Consider the following 25,776-nt stretch of genomic DNA (forward strand, 5'->3'; position numbering starts at 1 on the left):
TTCTGCGATCATCATATGAGAGCTTTTAATAGGCCCAAAACAGGAGGAGGAGTCATTCGTTTGTTATTATTTTGTTTGTGCTCTATGTGTAGAAAAAAAATGATGCAGCATAATTTATGGCAAGTCATTTTGTGAATCCCAAGCTACAGCCTGTTTGAGAATCATCGATGTCCAGCTCATTGTAGCATAAGCCTTGAGATGCACATCTCACTCCCTGAAAAATCTTTAAATTACACTTTGTGTGGGTGTCATAGCAACATATTGTACGTAATACTTTGTACAGATTGAATTGTGAATGTGAGGATTATGATTACACACTTTATATAAACCAGTCTGACAAGGAACAATAGTAAAAAAGGTTACTGTATCTATTACTGTTTTTGCTGGTAGAATATTGAAAATCTTTGAAAGAACAGAGCTTAAGTGTGTGTGTGTGTATGTGTGTGTGTGCGCGTGCGCGCGTGCGTGTGTCCGTGTTGCCCAGATGTGTACACGACGGCAGGAGCCTGGAGACAGCAAACATTGTGCTCCTCTTGGCGAATGCCTGACATGTGCCTTGACCTCTGACTTCACATGTTGCCTCCAAATGAGATTTGTTGAAGACAATGTTTGTCTCTTCGTCTGTAATTCTTTTAATAGTGTTATAGTGATGCCTCAACATGAATAAATTGAATGAATGAACTGAACTGAATGATTAAAAATAATTATAAAATAAATTGTAGGTGCTCCCTTCAGCAAAGGAAACCAAGTCCACATTTGTGAAGTGTTGAGACCAATTACTCTTGTTTGTTCTTTTGCATGGCTGTGAGCATACAAGAGCGGCAATTAATTACTCAAGACAAATAGCACCACAAGGTCAATAAAAATATCCTTCCCAACTTGCATCTCCAAAAGGCAGCTGATATAACAAGCACAGCCTGTATACATCCGATTACATTTGACTCCCCACATACTCACTGTTCAGGATCGTGCATTTTTTCAATCTTTTATTGAGGGAGCTTTCCTTTGTATTTTGGAGGAGGGGGATTCCCCCTTCCTTTGGCCTTCTTGAATAAATAACCAGTATTGAATGTTTATCTGTGTTTTTATTAAGATTTATTTTGGCCAGGGCGGTGTAAAATTTTCATGTATTTGTGTATCTTTTACAATGCATTTCAGTGGCATCAATTATTTGATTTTCGCTGTTCACGGGCCGACCCGATCTCTCTCAACCGGGTTGACTGTACACAACTGAATTTAGCAACCAATTGTATGGTATGATGTGCGGTGTACTGTATGTGAAATGTTTTCATATTGTTTGTTAACAATAGGTGCCAGTGTACTTCCAGGAGCCAGAATGCAAGTGACTACCGTTGACTTAAAAATGATGATTAAAAACGTGTTGTATTTGGCGGTGTGTTACCAGATTTTTACCCAAAAGGGTTCCAAGATGAAAAAAAACATCTGACATGACAGCTAGCATATTGATGGGGCTCTGTGTTGCCATGGACACTTAAGAGCGAGGGCCTCTTTTTGCGGCGTGCAAAAGCCCGTCAGTATGATAAATTCCAGCCACTTGAGTCTTTACATGCTGTAGATACACTGTATATGTATAGTTATGTGAAAGCATAAGTGGCTCTTAACCTGGGCTATTGTGCAAGCACAAAAAAACAACATTGCTGATGTTATGTTATATTTCCATCCAACCATCCATCTATTTTCTGATCTGCTTATCCTCACAAGGGTCGTGGGGCGTGTTGGAGCCTATCCCATCTGTATTCGGGTAGTAGGCAGAGAACACCCTGAACTGGTTGCCAGCCAATCGCAGGGCACACATAGACGAACAACCATCCGCGCTCACACTCACGCCACAATTTAGAGTGTTTCGCTCACCTGTCGTGCATGTTTTTGGAATGTGGGAGGAAACTGTAGTACCCGGAGAAAAACCACACAGGCACAGGGAGAACATGCAAACTCCGCACAGGGAGGCCAGAGCCAGAATCGAACCCCGCACCACTGTACTGTGAGGCCGACGTGCTAACCAGTTGACCACTGGGCCACTATGTCATATTTCCTTTTTCCAACTATGAAGGGTTCGTGAAAGCACATAGGAACCATGTTCATTAACTCCAACAAGGTGCTCCTGTGCTGGACAAAATAGCATCAATTTTCCATATTGTAGAAGAGGTATTTGATTGACAGTTGAGTGGGGTGTTGTTTCAGCATATTTAGAGGATGCGCTTACAACATTTGAGAGCGGAGATAAGGGCTTGATTTTTCATCATTTTTCAAGCCTCGTTTTAGAATCGCGGTGATTATTTTAAACACTTCTTTTCTTTGGTGTCTGAAATTTGAAGATATGGGTGATTATTTTCCATGTTCTGGTATTTTCAGAATGAAAGGCTCTATAAGAAGCCCTCAAATGGTGTGCAAACTAACCTCATTTGCTATGCCATCAAGTCAAAATGATATGCAAAGACATGGAGTGTGGAAACACGCTGCCTTGGCTCAAAACACACATTAACAGGCTGGCTCTGAATGTGAACCGCCAGTGTCAAAATTAAATAGGCACAGAGAAAACGAGAAAAGGCTCCTCAAAGTCAACGGACTCATTCATCGTCATTAGTACTTGTTTGATTGATTGTGAGTCAAAGAAAAGGCAATGTGTGGATTCCCTCCTTTTTCCGGGCAGAGTTGTGAGGCCTCACCCTGTTCACAGTGAGTGGCCTTCGCCTAACGTCAGCCGTAATACAGGCGCACGGGGGAAAACCAGAACAGCCGCAAATGTGTGATGCCATTCAGGCACAAGTCAGGGTGGAGTCGCTAGCCAGCAGCCACAGAAGAAAGCTGCGCTTGTTCCACCCGACCAGAACACAAATGCAACATGTTTTACGTCACACAACGGGAGCCTGTTTACAAATGGAGAAGACAAGGTGTGTCCTGGGAAAAAGTAGAGTGCACTAAAAATAACCCCACACTCCCTAAGTGTCGACATTGGAGAGGGTGTTACCAGGTAAATGAGGTGGGACGGGGCACAAACAGGATACAGGAAATAGGCTTACTGAAAAAAAAAGGTCAGTCAAGAGATAGCAAAACAATGGCTGCACTTGTTCAAATTTCAGGCACATTATAGAGGCTGAAAGCAGATTCTTTTCAAGTAAGTCTCCACATTTGCCTGGAAAAAAAAGTCAGAAGTAGCAAGTCTACTCACTCTCAATGACAAGGCGCTCTTAAGCAGCCATGCCAAAGGAAAAACCAAAGGGAAGATTTATTTTTGGGGTACCCTTCACAAATGCCCGCGCTTTGCTCAGCAGTGGAAAAGGGGCGACTCATTGCTCATTTAACCTCGGCACCAATAATTAAAAAAAAAAAAAAACCTCAAGAAAGCTAACACGGTGATCACTAAATCTGCACAATAGAGTGCACCATATTTCTTATTGTTTTTACTTTTTTGTATTTAGTAATAAATCTCTGAATGAACTTTACATTACCTTTAAACTTCAGCATTGCTCTCGTTTTTAAAAATTATTATATTATAACTGTTGCTTAAAAGTTCAGACAGCGATACTTACTACGGCTATCGTGTTAGATTTATCACTTCAAATTACCACATGAAATTATTTGTAACTTTTAAGGGTAAAATGTGCTGGCAGGTTATCTTTCAAACAGAGCAGTGACCTTATTTATTTCACAACAATAAAGACGCGCCTCATCATCTGAAGTCTCAGGTGCATGGCACTCACAAGTGTGGATGTTGCACGGAAGTGTTTGTGATTATTTGTTGCGGACCATGGAGGTTTACTGTTACGTTCGCCTTCAAACCCTGCCAATGTGCATGGACATGTCAAGTCAAAGATTCCAAGATGTCTGGCAGATTTGATGGCCGGAGAGCCAGTGGGTGGCTACTGAGAGCCACCAGTTCTTCATTTGAAAGGTTCACATACTTTTTCCACAAGTACTATGAAGTTTTTTGATTGCTCTCAATAAAGATGAGAGATCAAAAAGAAAATGTACCTGTCATGTTATTTTAGACTCATTATACATATGTGCCAATACCACTGATGCAGATGAAGACCGAATCACATTTTAATGACAAATTTATTCAGAAATCCATGACATTCTAAAAAGTTCATAAACATTTTCTTGCTGCTGTTTATTTTCATATGCGTTTTTTTTTCCTCAGACACTTTAACTGATAATTCAGTGTGTAGAAATGTGAATGTTGTTCACCTCTCAAAAAGGCCAAAAATGTTCACGTCAAAATAAGATATCAGGTTTAGAGGGATGGCAGGAGATGTTGTGAACCACTGAAATTACATTTTCCTCTCACCTTGGATTTACTTACAGACTACACTAGACTCTGGATGTAATGTCTTTTTCCACTGTGGTTTGCAATGATGTCACCATGGGAATATAGAATCATGAGTGTTCGTTTTTCCTTTGCATTACAAAATACAGTACAGTAGCGACAAGTGAAATTTATTCATTGGAAGCCAAGTCAGTTCAATCAGTTTCAGTGGCACCCACCGCAGTGTCATATTGGGGAGGGTGTGTGGGAGGAGATATGTAAATTGGGCCTTTGGGGTTCTATTAGTGGCAACCGTCACAGTCAGTGTGCTGACACACTTCATCGCAGGCAATCCCATGTACAGTGCCAGCATTCTCAGGTTAGCTTTCTGCTTTACAGCGCATTGAAAAAGTCCTCGTGCAGAGACAGAGTTTGTATGAAGACTTTTTGGGATTTGGCCTTGCATCAAGTTGATGGAAGGGGAGTTTTAGGATATTTTCATCTATGAGGATTTTGGATTTTATTTTTACTCGGGGCATTTTTACTTGCATACTGTGTGATGAATCTTTTAGTGGCCGCAATTCTTTTTGTAGCAATGATGCTGTGTTTGTCAATTGGAGAAGCAAAGTCATACAGACCGCTCCATTACAGTAGCTACAGAGCTGGACTGATTGAGCACCACGACCAGGGAAAACCTACCAGCAGACACAAGTAAGCTTATGGTTCTCTCACCTGTCAAGTCTACAATACTTCAAATCGTAATTCACTAACAATATGTTTCCACCTTTCTTTCCCGCTTTAAAAGGAACCACTGTGCTTATGTGATCGAAAAGACAGTGTCCTTCACTTTGCAAGATGGTGCAGCCCCATATGTCAAAGCTGAGTACAACAAGTGTTCCTGGCATAAAAAATGTCCAACTCTTATGTGAGTGATGTTATTTTACGATGTGTTGTGCATATTATACATTTATATGCAAATCAATTGAAGTTTCATTCACGGTGTACATATTGATACTGTACGTATCATTCATCATTACAGTATGGCAATAAGTAATCTCCCACTCAGTACACTCTGTACAAATAGCTGTCGCAGCATAGATGCAGCATGCAGACTATTGTCGCTGTCCTGTGAAGAACACATTTGTCCATTTTTGTCCATTTTTTCCCCCAGATTTTTATATTAAAGGCATGTGTCCATGTTTTGGGCACTCTATAAAGGTAGAAAAGTTTTTAAATGACAAAAATAGACAAAGTGTCTTTCACAGGACAGTGACGCTATACTTTTCTTTCATTAGGGTTGAATTTATTTCATTTTTTGTAACTTGCATCTTTATTATTTCAACCACACATAGGACCATACAAATCTGAACATATCAATACAGAGGACGTCGTACATTTCCACCCGTGTTTAGTTTCCACAACAACGTCCATGTATGGCTGTGACATGGTTGAATTTATTTCATACCCTCATTAATGCTCCTCTTGTTTTGTTTGAACTTTTTTTCTTGTTGGTTATACATATTTGGTGGAAGCCTCACATGTCCAAGATCACCAACTTGCCTGAATTGCCAAACACCTCATCATTCATTTTGCTATACTGGACCTTATATTATCATCATATGCCTTCACATAACAACATTAACACAACACCCTCAAATCCTGTTTAATTATGAAGGTATTATGTTGTCACTGCTTAAAATGGTAGGACACATCAACATCACCAGCACGTTGTCAGCCCCAGCTGTCCACATCAATGTCTATAATAAGCCAAAATAGATCACATTTACCTTTGTGGCTGACCAGTTCCTTTGAGCAATCAATTTCAACAAAACAGACTTGGTTGAATGTATGTAACCTAACGATTTTCATTCATCTTTGTTTAAAAAAAATTCAGACTTTCAATCTTGAGGTGACATAATGCCATAAAACGTCAATGAATAATCTGAGTTTTACACCACTTTTCAGACAATTCAAATGTTCAAATCAGTTAATAGGTTTATTCTCGAGCTATTTTCACCACTTAATACAAGCATCTACCTACTTGATTAATGATAGCATACTTCCTGTTAGAAGGAAAAGCCCAAAGTAAGTAATTTCAAATTGTTTTTTCTCCACAGGTACCGCCTAATCTACAAACCAATGTATAAGGTGGCGCATAAAACAGTCACTGAGTTGGAATGGCGCTGTTGTCCTGGCTACTCTGGCTATGGGTGCATGGAGGGACCACCATCTTACCAAGATTCCATTAAAAGCATGCCACCATTTAAAGGTCCACCATTCAGAGGCCCACAATTCAAGGGGCCACAATACAAAAGCCCCATGTTTCAGGGTTCCATTTTCAAGGGCCCGCTCAGCAACCCTCTTGTGAAAGCCTACCCATGGAATCAACCCAAAGGACCTCCCACCAATGGTTTTAACTCTTATTCAATGCATAACTTTGAACTGCCGAGATCCTCCAGCTATCCAGACACCTCTTTCGAATCATATCCAGATGGGCCTGAGCCCATGCTGGACCACAGCGAAGAACATCACATTCCGCATGAACAAGAGCATGACCATAACCAGGGAGCAGTGGAGCATAGTCCAGAAGTAACTCTTGCCCCGAGCAATGGCGAACCAACTGAAGGTAAACCTAAATCATACCGATCCGGGCTGCTTTTATGTGTATATTGTAACGAATGTAACTGACACTGTTATAATGCTAAGGCTTTCTCTTTATTATTTTGGTCTGGCTCTAGAAAATGCGACAGAAGAGAGAATATATCAAATTGAGGAGGATGTACGACGTCTGAACCAGGGACTGGAGTCCCTAAGGGGGACTGTGAATGGCCTGGAGGAGAGCCTTCGAGTATCACTAAGAGAGGATGCCAACAGGATGCTGACAGCTCTGCTCACTGCTGCCCCCAGTCCTCTTTCTGCTCCTCCCGTAGCCTCTAGCCCCTCCACAGTTGGCTTTGTAGAGATTCCTGGGGGAGATCTTGATGCTGGCACTCTTGACGGCAGACACGTCTTTTCAGGGCTTACAGAACTGAATGGAAGGGTAGAAAAGCTCAGGACCGAGCTGCGAGCCAAGACAGCAGAGCTTCAGGAGCTCAAAGCCACAGTAATGACACATGATGGAGCACTAGAAAAGATATCCAGCAGAGGAGGCACAGGATCTGACTCCACACATCTTGAGAGGAAAGACCAAAAGGCTACAGATCAGCATTTGGATGCCAAACTGAGTGCAGCCAAGACTAACATTCTTGGTGGATTTGAGAAGCGTGTGGAGAGTGCAGTGGGCCGATGTGAGGAGAAAGCAGAAGACACACGTCGTCAGTGTCAGAAGGAGCAAGTTGAAAGGCAGGAACAAATGGAAGATGCTTTGGAAGAAAGTACAAGTGACCTAAGGACAGAGATTAGGAGCCTCCGGGCGCAGGTCCATCATTTGAGCACAATAGAAAGCTGCTGCGCTGTTGTGAGTGGATTGAGTGACAGGGTGCAGTTGGTGGAAGCCTCAGTGGTGGGCCTCAATCAGTCTCAGAAACACCTAAAAGTAGAGTTGGGAGGTCATAAAGACCACATTGAGGGAATGCTGGAAGGGCGCCTTAAATATGTAGAGACCGAGCTCAACCTGACTAGTCAACTGGAAAAGAGGAGCAGCGCCTCAGACAAAACTGAGACAGGACAGGGCCTGGAGGCCAGAATGGAGGACAAGTTGAGGGAACTAGAGGGACGCCTACTGATAGCTTTGGAAGAACTGGGAAATGCCACTGCTCCTGCACTCCTGGAGGGACATGCTGTTCCGACCCTGGAGACAGAGCTGGAGTCCCTCCGAGGGAGACTCGAGATGGATGTGGACAGGGTGCAAAAACATCTGAGCAACCTGGAGATTCTTTGTTCTTCCTCCTGTTCTTCATCCGAACCCCCCCTGGCCATTCAAGGGGACTCCTCGTCTTCAAATATTGGTCTGGCAGAGGATCAGAATGTCCAGGGATTATTAGATAGGCAAAGTGACCGTTTGACCAGCCTCAACATCACGCTACAGAATATCATGAGGCATATGACTGACAAAGAGCAGCAAGAAAAAGAACATGGCGAGCTCACGATCCTTAAGTTCAATGTTCGCGCCGTCAACCGCACCCTGAAAGGAATTCAGGAGTCACTGGGGACCGTAGTCCACCAGGTGGGACGAGTGAACAGCTCCTGGCATGAGAGAGAGTCCCGTCTGGCCCAACAGATGAAGGGCGTGGTCCAGCTGGTTCGACATCAGGCTTCCATGCTTGGGGCAGGTGAGCGCAAATTGGGCCGGCTCAGGACGGAGTTGCAGGAAATGAAGAAACGGCTCGCTGACGAGGTCCGAGGCTGTCGGAGCACAGCTATTGGGGTACAAAAAGAGGTGACAGAGGTCGGTGGTCGTGTCGCTAATGTGGAGGACCAGTGTAAAGTTCTTAATTATTTAGCTGAAGATCTGGAGAGAATTCGGGAGGAGCTGGATAGACAATCGAATGGGTTTCTCCTGCAATTCAATGGCACTCTCACCAACCATTCCCAGCAGTTGACTGAGCTGAAACACGAAATCAGAAACTGCACCTCCAAGGTAGAGTCAGCACAACAGAATTTCGAGCCAGAGTCACAACCCACGGACATGTTTACTTCAAAGTAGTTCTGCTCATACAGAAATAAATTATATAAAAAGAAAATAAAGGTCAAATATTCTGCTGGAGTTGTGGAAGTCCACTAACACCTCTTTATTTTCTTGTCAATGTTTTTGTGAGAGGTCCAACTTGCACCGACATCCAGTCAAAAGTCGCTGCAAACTATTTAATGCTAAGTGACTGCACTCCTAATGTTGGTGTTCCAAACATTTTTTTTACTTGACTTGTGAAGGTGCTAAGTCTGTTCGTTGTCATGAACACCCATTTTGAACAAAAATGTATGTTCCTGTGCTGTTTACATGCAGAAAGGTCTTTGTATATGTTATTTAATTTTTTTATTTGATGTTCTAGTTTTTATATTTCTTACATGGAGGCTAAATTACACAATTCTTTTTATATCATCGGAAATTGTATTACGTTCCTTGTTTTCGTATCCCCGAATCTCTCATCTTTTGTGACTTGACTGGGGTCGGACAACAAGGAAATAAAGGTTTTGTATTGTATATGTTTTGGGGGTGAAAATGTATTTAACAAAATAAAAGTCTTTGTCTCTGAAACAAGAGAAACCGATTTTGAGAGACAAAATTACACTGTCAAGTTCTGATGCAAGGAGGTAAGCATTCTACGAGAGGGCATTGAGAGGGAAATAATTTTTATTTGGACATTACTGCAGAGCACATATAAAACCCTTCCGTCCCCCACAAAAAAAACAAGACTGTGCGTTCCAGAAGAAAATAATAAACTGGAGTAATTTTCAAAGGTACACCCAAGCGGTCCAGTAAAGTAGTAATCTTGTGCCCAAATCCATTTTCCAGCCCCTGAGTTGTGCAAACTGCGTTCCGCATTCCAAACGCAGGGCTGAAATGACCTTGATCAGAATCGTTTTCAGACAAACTATTAGAATGACAGATTTGTGGAGAATGAACTCACTCCATCTGTGACATCAAGTAAACAGAATAGAATAGAATAGAAAGAAATCCAATAAAATGTCACAAAGGACCAAAGGAAATAGAGGTCGTCAAGAGACTTAGGAGAGGGGCAATCTTTCCCTTATGTGCTTTTTAAAAAAAATTTGATCAGCATAAACAATTCAAAGCATGAGCAAGAGAAACAACCATTATCGGGGGTTTTTCATTATGTCTTAAATATTGCAAAGTTCATCAAAGATTTCACAGCACAACGACAACAATACAGTCTTATTAGTTTCCAAGTAGATGTTTGATGAGACTATTCCCTGCACACCCAAGGACAGCATTTTTGCGTCGCGCTGTCGGCCCAACTGGCAGTCTTTGACCGTCCCATGCAAACAAAGTACAAAACCCAAATCTGGCACAGGCGCAGAAGACAGAGGATATGGGAAGGAGCACACAGCACTGAGATGGTTTGAAAGGTGAATCATTGCAAAGAGTGCCCTCAGTGTTTGTTTTTGTCCTCATTAGGGTGACGGTTGGAGGATGGACAGTTTGCACGTTCGCTCACAGATAAGCATGAGTATGACCTCACCTTCGATTGGTTAAACATGCCCCGACCCAAGAGTGCACCAACAGAGATTCAGCGATTCTGCTCACACTAATCCTTTATCATAATCTGATGGAACATTTGAAGGTTGACATGAAAAATGCTGTTTCTGACGTAAACACCATGAACTGCTGAGGAATTGGGGAATGTTGTTCAATAATCCTGGGCTTTAATTACAAATTAAACCCATAAATCAAAGCACAACTGCATTTCAGTTTACACTGGCCAAGCAATCCCCAAAACATTTCTCTGAAGTCATAAAGCAATTGTGGCAAAAATATGACACCCACAAGTTTTGAACTCCCACAACGGTTTTATTAAAATGTGAACCGACTGTGGATGTGTTGAAAACCGTCTGCCTCCAGTTTCTTGCCATCCCAGTGATTGTTATTATGTGACATTCATCTCATTTCGACGTGTCAGAGTGAGTGGCCTGAGAAGGACCACGACCCCGCTCGGGGTTTTTTACATGACAGCCCTTCTCTTTGAGGCAGGCATCACAGCTCAGCTTGAGAGTCTGTGTTCCCTTAAGCAGCTTTCCATGACTGTCAGCCTGTGAGCTAGATGGCTTCATGCGGGCGGCGGTATACGATAAAGTAGGATGACACAGCGCTTTTGCTACTTTGCAAATGCTTTCTACTGGAGTTATAGTGTGGAAGCCAAGTCAAATTTGACATTATGTTTTCAGATGATCATTTTGGAATAATCACATGATAATTTTGCTCTTTGTCCCAAGCTATACTTCCCATTTGTTATTGTTATACTTCATTTTCAGCAGCTGTGTTTTTTCAGAGAGTACCGACGAGATTTGGCAGTGTCTTGTTTTAATGGTTTGCTTCTGTTCCAGGGCTATTGTTGGAGGATGATCAAACAGGGGGAAGCGTGTTGTTGTCGACACGGCGGGATCCCTTGACCGTTCTCCACTTCCCCAGGTCCTCCGCGCGTTCGTTTGATTCGGGCTGAGTTGATGTGCAAAAGTCAGAGGCTGGAGATGGAGAAGTTCTTGCAAGATGATTTACTGAACGTTCAGGGCACAACACGAATCGATTCGGGCTCCTGTGAGTCTCAGATTTCATCAGGAAGCCCCGAGCAACTACAGTCACACGTACATATAGGCATAGTATGTTAATTATATTAATTAGGGGCGGGCAGTCCTTCCCCTTATGTAAAAATCAGAAACAAAGAAAGGTCAATGTAGTTCGATCTTGGCATTTTGACAAAGTACAGACCACATCTGCTGTGCACAAATCTCGAGACAAGAGTTCCTCCTCTAGGGAACTTGACAGCCTTCAGGAACTTTCCCAAGGTGGGAGACGCAAAAGAAAACACTTGGGGGGCTGTTAATCACTCAAGGGGAAATAGGACCCCAGCTTCACACTACATTCTTTGTTTTAAGTAGCGGATGTTCAGGACAGAGACCTAATAGTCAAAGTCGACCTGTCTATGATACAAAGTTTTAAGCTAAACATATAACATCTATAGGTGATATCTTCACTACTCAAACACAAACCTTACAAACCACAAATATTTTTGGCCAACGCGTCAGAGGTCAATTTATTGAAGTCAATCAGGCCATGTCTGATAATATTGTAGTATTCAAAATGTTTTTACACAAGTCAAACACAAAAAAATGAACCAAAAATAAAACATAAACTCATTTTAGGGGTGTTCACACGGCAACCTTTACTCCGGTGTAGCACCGGGGCTACCCCCCATAGAGTGTTCACACGTACAAAGTTTTACCGGTATAGCCCCCTGAAAACAGCTTAAACCGGAGCAAATTTAACTCTGCTCAGGAGATGGTTTAAAAATTTACTCTGGAGTAAATGCTAGTTTGCGGGGCAGCACCGATATAAAATGGGACGTGTGAACACGACAGGGGTAGACTCGCTATGCGTGAGAAGAGTTGATTACATACGGGTATTGCTTTCGTGCTCTCTTGTACTTTCGCCATCTTTCCTTTCTCTCTCTCAATCCTTTTACCCGTGTCTGATAGACCACAGCGTTGATTTGTCTGAAGAAGTTCAAACCATGGTTTTCGATATGTCACAAACAAGGCGGGGAAAAGGAAGCACACTTTACGCATGCGCATGTTTTATTTCTGTATTATTACTATCATATTGCACGGCCGCAGAAATTGCCGTGTGAACGCAAGTGTATAGTAAATTAATATAGTTCACTGGACTAGAGTTGATTGATGTGGAGAAAAATGTATTTCCCGATACTGGTAATTTTATACCTTTTAGGTGTTCCGGAATACTCCTGAACAGAATTGGATTCTCCAAGGGTAGAGACAGATAAGTTGACAAAAATGTTTATCAATATAATACAAGACCGACAATGTACAATGAAAGACCGACAGACCTTCTGTCCTTCCTATCGGAATGCCCCCATCTGCTCATAAACATCACTCTTACAACACATCTGGTTCAACAAATACCGGCTGTTGCAAACGAGGCACTTACAGTCGACTTGTGTGGTGCTATTCATTTTACCATTGACACACACAGCCGAACTCAATTTGCACGCCAATTACACTTTTTGCTTCCAGCCAGTGAGTGTGATGTCATCGCCAATCCGCAAGCCAAATGAGTTGGACTGCTCCAATAACACACAAATGGCCAGAAAGAATAAATGCTTAGGCTATTAATCAATGAACATATTTTCCGAACAAAAAACCATAGGGCTTTTTTTGCAGATTGTCTGTAGCTTGGAGATTAGTCCCAGTGTACATGCTGACAACAACCAAATGTTTTCAATTACGGATCACCTGCAATGTGACAAGCGGCCATCTCATGCATTATTGAAATCAAAAAACCGCCAACTCGAGCGACTATAAGAAAACCGGTCTCACCATCCATAAGGACATGTACACTACCCATATCACTAAATAGACGGACCAAATTGCACAAACCAAATCCAGCTACTACTCCGGCCTCATTCTCTCCAACGAAGGAAATTCAAGAACTCTCTTCTCCGTCATGAACAAAATCCTCCGGCCACCAAATTCTCTCCCCCTCCACCTGTACTCCACAGCAACCTGCAACTCCATAATGGAACACTTCAATCACAAAATCCTTTAGATCCATTACCAACTCCATCAAAATCTGCCTGCTCCCCCCCCCCCCCCCCATCTGAACCTTCTTCTCCTTGTCATTTCTTCTCCAGTTTTGTTCCACCCACGACTGCTGAATTATCCAACCTCATACTCAAATCCAAGCCCACCACTTGCCAGCTTGATCCCCTCCCTTCATCCCTTGTTAAATCCTGCCTTCCTTCCCTGCTTCCTCTCATATCTGCTATTATCCACTCCTCACTCTCTTCTGGTATTGTCCCATCACTCCTCAAAACCGCTGCTATCACCCCCACACTGAAAAAACATGGCTCTGACCCCAACAATTTCGATAACCTCCGCCCCATCTCCAACCTTCCATTTATCTCGAAAATCCTAGAAAAAACTGTTGTTGCTCAACTCCACTCCCACCTGTCCCTTCACTCTCTCCATGAAGCCTTTCAGTCCGGTTTCCGCCCCCGCCACAGCACAGAGACTGCCCTAATCCGTATTATAAATGATCTCCTCATAGCATCTGATTCCGGTTTAGTCTCCATCCTCATCCTCTTAGACTTCAGCGCCGCCTTTGACACAATCTCTCACCCTATCCTCCTCAATAGACTCTCCTCCATTGGTCTCTCCCACACTCCCCTCAGTTGGTTCCACTCCTACCTCCCTGGCCGCACTCAGTTTGTCCAGCTCCAATCCTTCACCTCAAAGCCCTCCCCAGTCACCACAGGTGTACCACAGGGATCTGTCCTAGGTCCCCTTCTCTTCATCACCTACCTCCTGCCTCTTGGCCATATCCTCCGCAAATTTAAAATCCACTTTCACTGCTTTGCTGATGACACCCAGCTCTACCTCTCCTGCAAGCCAAACTCCATACTCCCACCCCCCTCCCTCACCTCTTGCCTCTCTGAACTCAAAATATGGTTCACAACAAACTTTCTTAAATTAAATGCTAATAAAACTGAAGTCCTCCTTCTTGGCACCAAATCCACTTTATCCAAAGTAAACAGTTTTTCCTTCAACATTGACAGCTCTCTAGTGTACCCCTCCCCCCAGGTTAAGAGTCTGGGTGTCATCCTGGATAGCATGCTCACCTTCCACTCACATATCAACACCATCACTCCGCAATATTACCAGACTTCGCCATTCCCTCACCCCCCGCACCACTGCTATTCTTGTCCACAGTCTTGTCACATCCCGCCTTGATTACTGCAACGCTCTCCTCTTCGGCCTACCTCAAAAGTCCCTCCATAAAATCCAGCTCGTTCAAAAGGCCTCTGCTCGCATCATCACAAAAACATCTTCCCAGCAGCACATCACCCCCATTCTCAAACAGCTCCACTGGCTCCCTGTTCAACATCGCATCAATTACAAACTGCTTCTATATACAGATATGGCCATCCACAACCTGGCCCCTCCTTACCTGTCCAACCTTCTCCAGGTGCATATCCCCTCTCGCTCCCTCAGATCCTCGTCCTCCCTCCGCCTGTCAGTGCCCCCTGCCCGACTGAGCACCATGGGAGCTAGAGCCTTCAGTCACGCTGCTCCAAAGCTTTGGAACAACCTACCTCCGGACCTCCAAAACTGCACACCTCTTTCCACTTTCAAATCCCGTCTAAAAACACACCTGTTCAGAATTGCCTACAACACATAGCTCTTCCATTTCCTATGTTTTTATGATTTTATGTCCTGTTTTTATATAATATCTCGTTTACTAATTTTTACATTGTATTTTCTTATTGCCTGTACAGTGTCCTTGGGTGGCATGAAAGGCGCTTTTAAATAAAATGCATTATTATTATTATTATTATCCGCTATTCAGTGCCCCATTTCTGATCTATTGGTTGATTTTACTTTTTCCCAGGATTCACGAACAGCAATTGTCATGGTAATGCAAAACTACTCGTGTTACTAACGCAGTCGAGGGGGCAGTCTCACAGTGGCTCCTTTGCCCCCCAAAAATGACTGCTCTATGGTTTTTAATCCTTGGGCTATTATGACCATAATTAAAAATCTAGATGTGCATATCCATCCATTTTGAACACCGCTTATCCTGAAAAGGGTCGCGTGGAGTTGCTGTAGCCAATCCCCGCTGATTTCGAGCAGAAGGCAGACTACCCCCTGAACTGGTCACCAGTCAGTCACGTGTCACATATAGAGACAAACGACCATCCACGGCCACATACACATCGTCACTGAGTGGGAACCGATCCCACGCTGCCCACATACAAGTCAGGCGAGTGTACCACTTGACTACACCATCAGCGACTCCTACATGTGCATATGTATGCAAAATTGGAGGATCAGTTCTTGTCACTTGTTCCAATTTTCACACTCTACTTGATATTCAGAGAGAGATTTTGAACCTCACTAATTAAAAAAATATATATATTTTTTTTTGTTTAGTTTTTTTCTTCCCCCCCAATTTTGCTGCTGTAGACTGAAAATTTCCCCAGTGTGGGACAAATAAAGGTTATCTTATCTTGTCTTAATGCCAGTGCCACATAGTAATGCAAAACAGCAGGTTTTTCCTCTTTCAGTGTCCGAGAAAACCTCATACAAGTGGGTAACACACTCCACTTATGACCACACAAACATTTGTTCTGATGATGCATGATTCACACGTGTAACGGTGACCACGGTATACAACGAGTATGGCAGAACAAAATTGTGTTCGGATGGATAAAGTAAATATGATGGGCAATAGTTTGAGTCATCAGCCACACTTGGAGCTTGCCTGGAAAATGAGCAACCCGCCCCCTCAACTCTCCCCCCACCCTCCATTCATTACTCTCTCTCTGTGGCAGGCAGAGCGTCTGACTGGCGCTTAGTGCACCTCCACAATAATGACGCTGTCATACATGAGAGCGTCCAGTTGCCTCCTAGATGTGTGTGAGTGTGTCTTTTCCAGCTCTCCCTCTTCTATCTCTCTGCGTGGCACCAGGTGGCCCTCTCCATCTCCTTTTCAGTGTTTAACTGGAGCTCCTGTCCAGTGTCCTGCTCTGCGGTGGGCCTCCATGAGTTTAACAGAGCACAAGAAATTCTTCCCTGGAAGGTAAGCGGCACTGATGCCGAATACTTTGAGCATTCTAAACCCTACACCTCAGACTGCGGCAAAGGAACACATCAATTACATTCAGCATTGGAACTGCAATAATAATTTTTGACAACAGACTGACAGAAGTTGTGTTCTATTTTCCTTGTGTTCATGTGTTTACTGAAGGTCAAGCAACGTTCAAAATTACAAAGTGGTTACTATGGATGGTAAAGTATTGGAAGCCCACAAATCACGGCGCCATGACAAGTGACAATATTATTGAGACTGCCTCTTTGCACAAGCAACGCCGCTTGGTGTTGCTTTACTGTAATTTTAGGTGCAAGTTATTGTCTCCGCTATATTTTGCCATTTTTCAGACAGAGTGCTGCAGTGACAAGAGTTGGAGCATCAGGTTTGTCGTCCTATATGTGGGAGTTGCCAGGGGTCACTGCGTCATGAGTGGTCAGATGTAATTTGCATGTTTGTGAGCTTTTGAGGAACACGACCTTTATTTCTCTCTCTCTTGATAACTGCTCATCCTGATGACAATTTGAAAAGACAATGCCTTTCAAACAAAACATCTAAAAAGAAAGCAGCTTCACGATGAACAATGAGAGAAATTTATTTTTTGTTTGATCATGCTGTGGTTATATAATGTTTGAAGAGGAAGCGGATGAGACAGTATGCTGAGGACATATTTGTGGCTGTTGCCTTTACCCTTCAGGCTTGGAATTAGAATAGACACAGTGCTTTAAGTGGGACGGTACGCACCAATACGGCATACCAATACATCTCCATTTTAGCCTTGGGGGTACGACAACTTTGTACCGCGACTTCACATGAAACCATAGTACCCTCTCTTGCTCTATTTCTCTCTTGTAATGATATGTCGGTCGCAAATAAAACAATTCTTCGAGCTGGCCCTTTGAAGTAAAACGACATGACATCGTTCACTTGCACATGATTGTGATGATGAACAGAGCGAGGAGAGACAAAACGAACATGCTCACTCATAATAGTTAAGAAAATAAGGGACAGCCTGAAAAGGCGTTCTAAATGGACACATATGAACTTTACTGACAAAACAAGGGCAAAATGTAGAGTCTGCAAGGAAAACTATTCTATGAAATTTATCATAGTGCCAATGCCCCTAATGCAACTGTTGCTGCTTGGTGCTGGATGTGGACTCTTAATTGCAATATCAGTCCCTTCTGAAAGAATCTTCTCCAAAACAGGACAGATCATTTTTAACAGAAGAAACCAGATCAGCTGCCCAAAACAGAGGCACTTGAGAGTTTGTCATAATTAATCCTTTTTTTTGGTTTTGTTTTGTTTGTTGTTTTTTTTAAATATATTTTGGAGGGATTCTGTGTGTGTGTGTGTGTGTGTGTGTGTGTGTGTGTGTGTGTGTGTGTGTGTGTGTGTGTGTGCGTGTGTGTGTGTGTGTGTGTGTGTGTGTGTGTGTGTGTTCACTTTAAATTAGATAATATTTTTGTTCTGAGTATTGTAGCTTTACGCAGAGAAACTAAGTAAAGGACTAATTTTTGAAAAAACAAATAAAACAGTGCATATTTTTCACATTAGTGTCTGCATGATTCTTTTTTATATTTTATAATAAATTAATTCAAGCAATTTAAAAATTAGGATCTGAAAAAGCCGTCTCTAGTCTTCGCAGATGACAAATGTCCGCCTGGGCGCGACAGCCCTTTCCCAAACCGTCTTTTGATGTTCCACAACACTTCATTCCCAAATTGTTTCTTCCCACTTTGTGACCGCGTCTAGCCTTCTTCCATCTGTCCGCCCCCTCGCTTTGACGTGATTACTGTGGACTTCAAAAAGCCCTCCGCCCGAACGGCCGACACCTTTGTGCACAGGCATTTGGGGGCGCTGAATACGCACCCAAACGTCTAGACATGCCCAAATGAAATGAAACTTTAAACATGATACCATTTTGCTCATAGATTTCTCTATCACTCGGACAGGGCCGTCCACACTATGGCCCAGGGTCCATTTGCGTCCCACCATCCATTTTTCAGTGGCCCACCATATACTATGAATTACATTTGACGCAGCCCATAATGCTAATTGAAAAAAAATTAAAAATTAAAAAGAGGGAGCAGGTGGGCAGAGTGAGAAAGTAGGGTGTCGAAAAAAAATAGGTGCCACTACTACTGATAAATTAATTCACATTCTGAACAGCTTTTCTACATATGTAAAGACACAAATGAACTCCTGTATTTACAACTAAAATAATAACACAATTTCTATTTAAAACACCAATGATTAAAACTTGTTTCTTCCACATTCTGCTGCGTCAAAATCCGATTCGAGTCAAAGTAAAACCAGATGTTTGCAAATACCGTACTTTGATTAGACACAAATATAATCAGTTTGCTTCATGGAGACCAACAAAAATATGAGTACATTTACTGTTGAGAGGCTGAAATTCTAAGGGTTTGGACAATATTCACTTCAACAGGGTCTGTCAACAATTACTTGATTATTGCCATAGATGTCAATGAATTTGACAACTGATTTGTTCTCAAATCATTGAGTAGTTGTTACTACCATTCTCAATTGGCTTACCTGTGTAAATAAAAGTTAAATAAATGCAAATAAATAAAACCAATTGTCAATAGAGAAACATCACAAACTTTTCTGACATGCAGCGGGTAAATGTAAATGCAATCACAACAGGAGACATTCCAATCTTTTCCTCAAACCTAACTGTCAGCTTTAGTCAGATAAGACAGGTCTGTAAATAAAAATACTTCTATGGTTGAACAGAAGCATTTTTCAGCCTTGTTGGCTTGCTGGTTGGCTAACAACAACATCACAGCTCAGCCTCTAAATGCAGACCGAGTGGGCCAAAGGCACAGTTGAGCCGCTCGAGCTCTTCCAGGCCCTTGCCATCTGCCCCCCCCCCTCCGCCCCCACCCTTGAGGTATTTTTCTCCTTCACTCTCACAGACATCAAGATGCATCGCAGATCATCCGGCGTACAACATATACAGTAGATCGCCGGATTGGATTGCCGGGTACTCATGAGATTGATGCTGTCTATGCCAAGTCTACAAAAAACGCATACTGTATTAAAAACACCTCGAGACACAACAGTGCCCTCAGGAGGCATTAAAATGGGGAATGAACATTTTTCTGCGTTTTAATGCCACTCAGACAGAGTGGCATTTCAAAATTTGACTGGCGTGCTCACTTGCATCACTTTTAATACTCTGGAATAGTACTGCAAGTATCGCCACGCATTTGTCCCCTGCATACATGGTGTCCTCTGAAATGTCCAATTAATTTCCCATCCGTCTGTAGTGCACAAATGCGCTGAAGAGCAATTTCCACTTTGTTTGCGGCAATAGAAGACACTGACAAGACAAGACAGGAGGATCATGGCATGCTGCAGCAAAGTAGAGATCGTGGTACACAGTACGGCTGTGTTCAATGCTAAGGCACAGTAACAAGCTAAGCCAATGTTAGCATGTGTTTGCTTTTGTCATTTCTAGCCATGTCTTATCATGTTTCATTGCACCAAATAAACAAATTTGCTGCAGCGGCAGTTGTTTACATCACGAAAGTGAAATATACTAGTTATTCTTACAATGCCCGGCTGATCAGGTAGTCAGAATTATTTATCGTAGTGCCTCATAATAGAATCAACAATGACTTAAAAGGTGGATTTTGAAAGCGCAGACCTCCACGAAGGCTACACTGTAAATGGAAAGACTTAACAACCTTTTTCAGAGTTCCAGTGTTTTGGTGAAGAAGGTTCTGAATTCTGATAATTCATCCATTCAACAAATTGCCAAAAACAACAACAAAAAAGTCAACAAATCCATTCGTTCTTTGTAATACCATAACTTTACAAAGGAACTCTTGCGGGAAGGAAGTCATTTCTTATATTTGCCCTTCAAGATCTTCCAAAATCATTAGTTTGGTACAGTAATGCGAACTTTTTCATCTATTTTGCATTTGATTCCACACGGTTTAAAAGTGAGTATATCAAAGCGGGAATAGCTTTGCTGACGATTAAATGTTCACAGTGAACTTGAGAGTTAATTGTTTGATATCTGCCGTTTTACGTGCGTTTCGTGTGCATGTGTTCGTTCCAAATGCACTCATCAGTGTGCCAATGTTGTAGATGGGAAATGCTTCAGACACATCAGCTGTGTTTACCTCCACTATCTCCAAGGAGTATGATCTTGCCATGGGCTCGCTCTACATCTTATATTGTGAGTAAACTCCTTGATGGTCCCTAGCTGAGGTCTATAAGTCCACATGCGTGAACAATCTTTTTTTTCCCCCCTCCCAGGTGTGCTGTCCCTCCTGGGCAATTGCATTCTGCTACTTGTTGCCCATCACAAGCGCTCGAGCCTAAAGCCGCCCGAGTTCTTCATCATCAATCTCTCAATCAGTGACCTTGGGATGACGCTCATTTTATTCCCCTTGGCCATACCGTCAGCTTTCTCACACAGGTATGTCATTGAGCCTTTCTCTTTCTCTTATACTGTACAAACTAAAAAGCTTTATCTGAAACAAAAAGTTGATATAAAACGATATTACAGATATCAGGTTTCATCCACAGATACAGTGGATCCCTGGCAGCCGGAAGCAAAAATCTTGCGTGCATGTTGATTGGTTGTAATGTGCGATGTCACCGCAGCGCGGGCCGCGATTCAAGTTTTTAAACGCCACAAAACCAGAGGCTTCGGAAACCCGCACACATCAAGATAGTGAAGTCAACGTCCGACGCATTTAAAATCAGTCACTATGTAACTGGAGTATTCAATATATTGCGACACAGAGATTTTGTAGCGCTGCCCCGCCCTGCGAGTGCATGCATGCAGGCCATCCACCTTTCTCTCTCTCTCTCTCTCTCACACACACACACACACACACGCATGCAGCACACATACCTATACTTACTCTGCTGAGATGAAATTTATTTTTTGTTTGTTTTCACTTCATGCTGCACTGTGACGTTGTACAAGTAAAACAATACAACACTACATTTTAGTGCCCCAAATCATAACGCTTGCACAAAAACACGCAGTCATCCAGGAAAGTATCCTAGTATTTTTTCTGCACATATTTTAGAGAGCCTATTACAGCATTTTAATGTCATCTAAATTGTATCTTAAGAAGCAAAAAGAGACATAGTGGAACCCCGGTTATTGTATGCCCCACAACAATACATAACAGCACACCAGATGGAATATACAACAAACAAAAACTAAATAAATAAACGAGGAAAAAATACTTCACAAAGACAAACATTAATGGCCATGATCTCAACACAAAGTGAAAAGAAACAAGTGTAATTGTTTCATAATAATGTAAGATTAAGATAAAATGTGATGGAGTGTGACAAGTTTGTGTACATGTGCAAAAATTTAGAGCCAAAAATGCCATTTCAGTCGTGCGCTAATCAATATTTCAGTTCGACTGCCTACAGTCTGCACCATTTTCTTGTCCCCTCTGCAAACAGGTGGCTCTTTGGAGAGACTGCCTGTCAGCTCTATGCAATGTGTGGTGTACTGTTTGGTCTTTGCAGCCTAACAAATCTCACTGCCCTCTCCTTCGTTTGCTGCCTTAAAGTCTGCTTTCCAAAATACGGTGAGAAATGGCTGAACAACCAACGAGCAACTTAAGTAAGTAGAGAAACATCTCACTGTCGCTCTCTTGTCTTTATCAGGCAACAAATTCTCTGGGGCACATGCTCGTCTCTTGGTGGTTGCAGTGTGGTGTTACGCATCAGTGTTTGCTGTGGCGCCCCTGGTGCAGTGGGGAAGATACGGCACAGAACCTTACGGCACAGCCTGTTGCATTGACTGGCATGCGCCCAACCACGAGATTTCAGCTTTGTCGTACATTGTCTGCCTCTTTGTCTTTTGTTACGCATTGCCCTGCACTATCATCTTTCTGTCCTACTCGTCCATCCTACTCACAGTGCGAGGCTCCCGGCAGGCTGTCCAGCAGCACGTGTCGCCACAAACCAAGAGCACCAATGTGCACTCGCTTATTGTCAAGGTCAGAGCGAGTGAGTGTGTCTCTTCACTGTGAGCCATGTGAGAGTCGACCTGCAATATACACAAAATCTTAAAGCCGGATACAGGATTTATTTTTTTTACCCCCAATAACAACATATTTTCTGATATAATACTTATTTGTCCTTCAAAATATGCAAAAATAATGGCAATTATTTGATCTTTTATACCTTCAGTTTTAAACACATAATTTATACAGAGCACACATGAAATGAATAGAAGAATCATTCAAATAAAATAAAATGCAAAATCAATGGCCAAATAAATACCGTTCAAAAAGACTGGCTGTAGAACCACATTGCGTCTGTATAACCCAAAGATGAACTAACTAACTTGAAATTAATTCCTTTTTGCTTATCATACAACCCTGGAATTCTCGTGACAATCCAAATTAGGAATAGTCCACCATGGATTTAATCAGACATTGTTATTTGTTGATGGATTAGGTTGATGAGCTAGATGACGTTTTATTCAAAAACAGTGACAAAATACAGTTAAAACAAACATTTTTGGACCACTGATGGCCTCAAAATACTGACACTGTCACTAAACATGCACAGAGTGGCTAACAGTTTAGCCAATTAACATCCAGCCAGCGCTACGTCCTCATTCACTCACTTCCACTTCACACACCAGAATAGGACACACTGCCTTTGAAAGTCACAATCGTTGAAAGTCACAGATACTGCAGTGTAGAATGTGAGGACAGTAGTAGTGCGACTGCAAGAGGACAAAGATAACGCCTGCAACTCACATGCATATATTGTGGCATTATATGCAAGAAACTTTCAAATATACGGTATATAGATGGTGAAACAAAATGTGATCACTATTGCAGTCTGGAAACTAACCCCCATGGTAAATGCGGAATTACTGCATATGGTTTAACAGCAATTCGCTGATGGTGTAGTGGTACACTCGCCTGACTTGTGTACACGCAACGTGGGATCGGTTCCCACTCGGTGACGGTGTGGATGTGGGTGTGAAAGGTTGTTTGTCTCTATATGGGCCCTGCAACTGTCTGCCGACCAGTTCAGGGTGTAGTCTACCTTCCGCCCGAAGTCAGCTGAGATCTGTTCCAGCAATATCCCGTGACGCTGTTCAGCATAAGCAGTGTTGAAAATTAATGGATGGATGGGTTTTATGGCATATGCATCAATAGCTGCCTCTGTCTATTCTTTTCCACAGCTGTCATTAGCAGTGTGTATAGGCTTCCTCGGTGCTTGGACTCCCTATGCTGGTGTCGCCATGTGGTCAGCATTCAGTGATGCCACACGGGTTCCTCCGTCTGCATTCGCCATGGCTGCTGTGTTTGCCAAATCCTCCACCGTCTACAATCCAGCGGTTTACCTGCTCTGTAAGCCAAACTTCCGTGAATGTCTCTACAGGGACACGTTCACGTTACGGCAGAGGATCTCTGGGTCAAGTCCACGTTTGGGTTCCACTCCGCCACGCAACAAAGACACAATCATCTCCACATGCTTCTCAACCGAGCAAATGGATAGATGTGAGGCATGTCTTCACTGCGTTGACAATCCCACCAAGTGTCATATAAACACAGCCCAAAGGACAGCTTGCATACTGACTGGATCCGTTCACAGAGAGGTGACACTCAGCCAGCTCACCGCCACACCACTGGCTGACTTCCTCTAGTGGTGCTCCTTCACTCACGAGGCAAACAAGTGAGGACAGGCGCTCGGAAACACATGTTGACATCACCAGGAATGGGTTTTTGTTGCAAGACTTTACAATATTGCGAGAGGGCCAGCTTTCATAGTATGCCATTTCTGCACATGTGAAGTTTAAGGCCCCGGAGTCAGATCTGGCCCGCCACATATTTTTTTTCAGTCCCCATAAATCAAATCCAGTATGTTTACCGGTCCTTCTTAAAAGGATGTGGTCTTTCTCATTTTGGCAGAAAAACCAGTAGGACAATTAGGACTGCAATTTACGATAATTTTAATATACAATTTATCTGTAGATTATTATTTTTTGATTGACCAATCAATGAATCTAATTTGAATATACAATTTTTTTTTTAATAGCCATCACTTTATTTCAGAACAGGGCATTATTTCACATTGCCAGTGTAGAAAATGCACAAATGTCGCTGCCCTTAGGCCAAACTCAGAAAATCGGTAAGATGTGACTTTTGCACTTCAAACCAGAGGGCAGTTTGACATCAATTTCAGTCAACGTTAGGGGTCGGTAAAAGCCTGACATTGCAGGCATTGCAGGCCCTGGGATGGATGAACAGAGGGATTAATTATCTTAATTCTTAGTCCACAAATGTAATATTAATCAGAGTTCCGTGATTAGACTACTGGGGGCACATAGAAGAAAATGTAGGTGAGCACTGAGATACTGAGAAGAATATCTGAATCATTTTCAAAGCATTTTGACTTTTTCTCATGACCCTCTATTTATCTTTTTGAGGAATATTTAATGTGGTTAATGGGGGAATGGGGTTGCTGAGGATGTATTAAGTAAACATGCATGCTACTGCACATATGACCAAGCACTCATGTGATACTGTGCTTCATGTATGCATAGAAAATACGTTAAATTACAAATAAAGTTTATTGCTGGCTGTTTAATTAAGTTTTGTTGGTCATAAAGATTGTATGTAATTATATTAGAGTGGTGGGGAGAGGTGCAAGTGAAATGTATTGTCAAATGCACGTGTCATTCTCAAGGCCACAACTGGACCATCAAATCAGATTATCTGGCCCATATGTCTTGGAAGTTCCGTGATTTATGCTACAGTATATTCAATGAAAGTGGGAAGTCGGAATGATCGCATTCGATTTGTCCCAGCGCGGACCTCAAAGCGTTCTAGGCGAACGACAAGGATGGCTGATTCCGACAAATTATTTATTGTTCTGGGTCATCACAACAAATTCTGACCTCCACCAAACCTTTTTCACTATTGCCATTCTTTATATAAATAGTATACATTTCTACAATTTCTATTTATATAAATAATATCTGATCTTCAAAGCATTAAATTCATTTCATTAAATAACTCCATGCATGTAGATAACGGCATAACACACAGCCAGTACACATCAAATCACCTCGTGTTACATAAAGTTACTTTGAATAACGAAATAGAATAATAAACTAAGTATAGATAAATATATGTTTTTAATCTTGTAAATTATGTTTTGGCAATACGGTCAAATGTCGTCTGATTGTTGA

At 42.4% G+C, this 25,776-nt stretch overlaps 2 protein-coding genes across 3 annotated transcripts; both read left to right on the forward strand.

Annotated features, from left to right (window-relative positions):
- The first annotated feature begins 4,826 nt into the window (after positions 1–4,826).
- On the forward strand, positions 4,827–9,249 carry emilin3a (elastin microfibril interfacer 3a). Of its 2 annotated transcripts, none has more exons than XM_086105125.1 (4): positions 4,827–4,978; positions 5,073–5,192; positions 6,385–6,893; positions 7,006–9,249. In XM_086105125.1, the coding sequence occupies exons 1-4, from the start codon at positions 4,827–4,829 to the stop codon at positions 8,910–8,912; spliced, it is 2,688 nt and encodes an 895-aa protein (XP_085961251.1). In that variant the 3' UTR covers positions 8,913–9,249. The 2 variants fall into 2 exon arrangements, with proteins under 2 accessions (XP_085961251.1, XP_085961167.1); XM_086105041.1 differs by having other exon boundaries at positions 6,385–6,892; positions 6,993–9,249.
- A 7,116-nt stretch (positions 9,250–16,365) lies between these two features.
- Positions 16,366–25,172, forward strand: opn7d (opsin 7, group member d). The gene is made up of 5 exons (XM_086123442.1): positions 16,366–20,760; positions 20,841–21,003; positions 22,017–22,144; positions 22,224–22,558; positions 23,764–25,172. The coding sequence occupies exons 1-5, from the start codon at positions 20,670–20,672 to the stop codon at positions 24,226–24,228; spliced, it is 1,182 nt and encodes a 393-aa protein (XP_085979568.1). The 5' UTR covers positions 16,366–20,669; the 3' UTR covers positions 24,229–25,172.
- The last annotated feature ends 604 nt before the right edge of the window (positions 25,173–25,776 follow it).

Source organism: Hippocampus guttulatus, chromosome 1 (genome assembly GCF_054856545.1).
Source record: "Hippocampus guttulatus isolate MCC_2025c chromosome 1, RoL_Hgut_1.0, whole genome shotgun sequence".
Taxonomy (NCBI): Eukaryota; Metazoa; Chordata; class Actinopteri; order Syngnathiformes; family Syngnathidae; genus Hippocampus; species Hippocampus guttulatus.

Excerpts from the sequence above, each read along its gene's own strand:
- opn7d (XM_086123442.1), top strand. The coding sequence starts at position 20,670 with ATGGGAAATGCTTCAGACACATCAGCTGTGTTTACCTCCACTATCTCC. Across the intron at positions 21,004-22,016 it reads CCGTCAGCTTTCTCACACAG|GTGGCTCTTTGGAGAGACTG; the intron begins GTATGTCATTGA and ends CTCTGCAAACAG. Across the intron at positions 22,559-23,763 it reads TGCACTCGCTTATTGTCAAG|CTGTCATTAGCAGTGTGTAT; the intron begins GTCAGAGCGAGT and ends TCTTTTCCACAG.
- emilin3a (XM_086105041.1), top strand. The coding sequence starts at position 4,827 with ATGAATCTTTTAGTGGCCGCAATTCTTTTTGTAGCAATGATGCTGTGT. Across the intron at positions 4,979-5,072 it reads AAACCTACCAGCAGACACAA|GAACCACTGTGCTTATGTGA; the intron begins GTAAGCTTATGG and ends CCGCTTTAAAAG. Across the intron at positions 6,893-6,992 it reads GCAATGGCGAACCAACTGAA|GGTCTGGCTCTAGAAAATGC; the intron begins GGTAAACCTAAA and ends CTTTATTATTTT.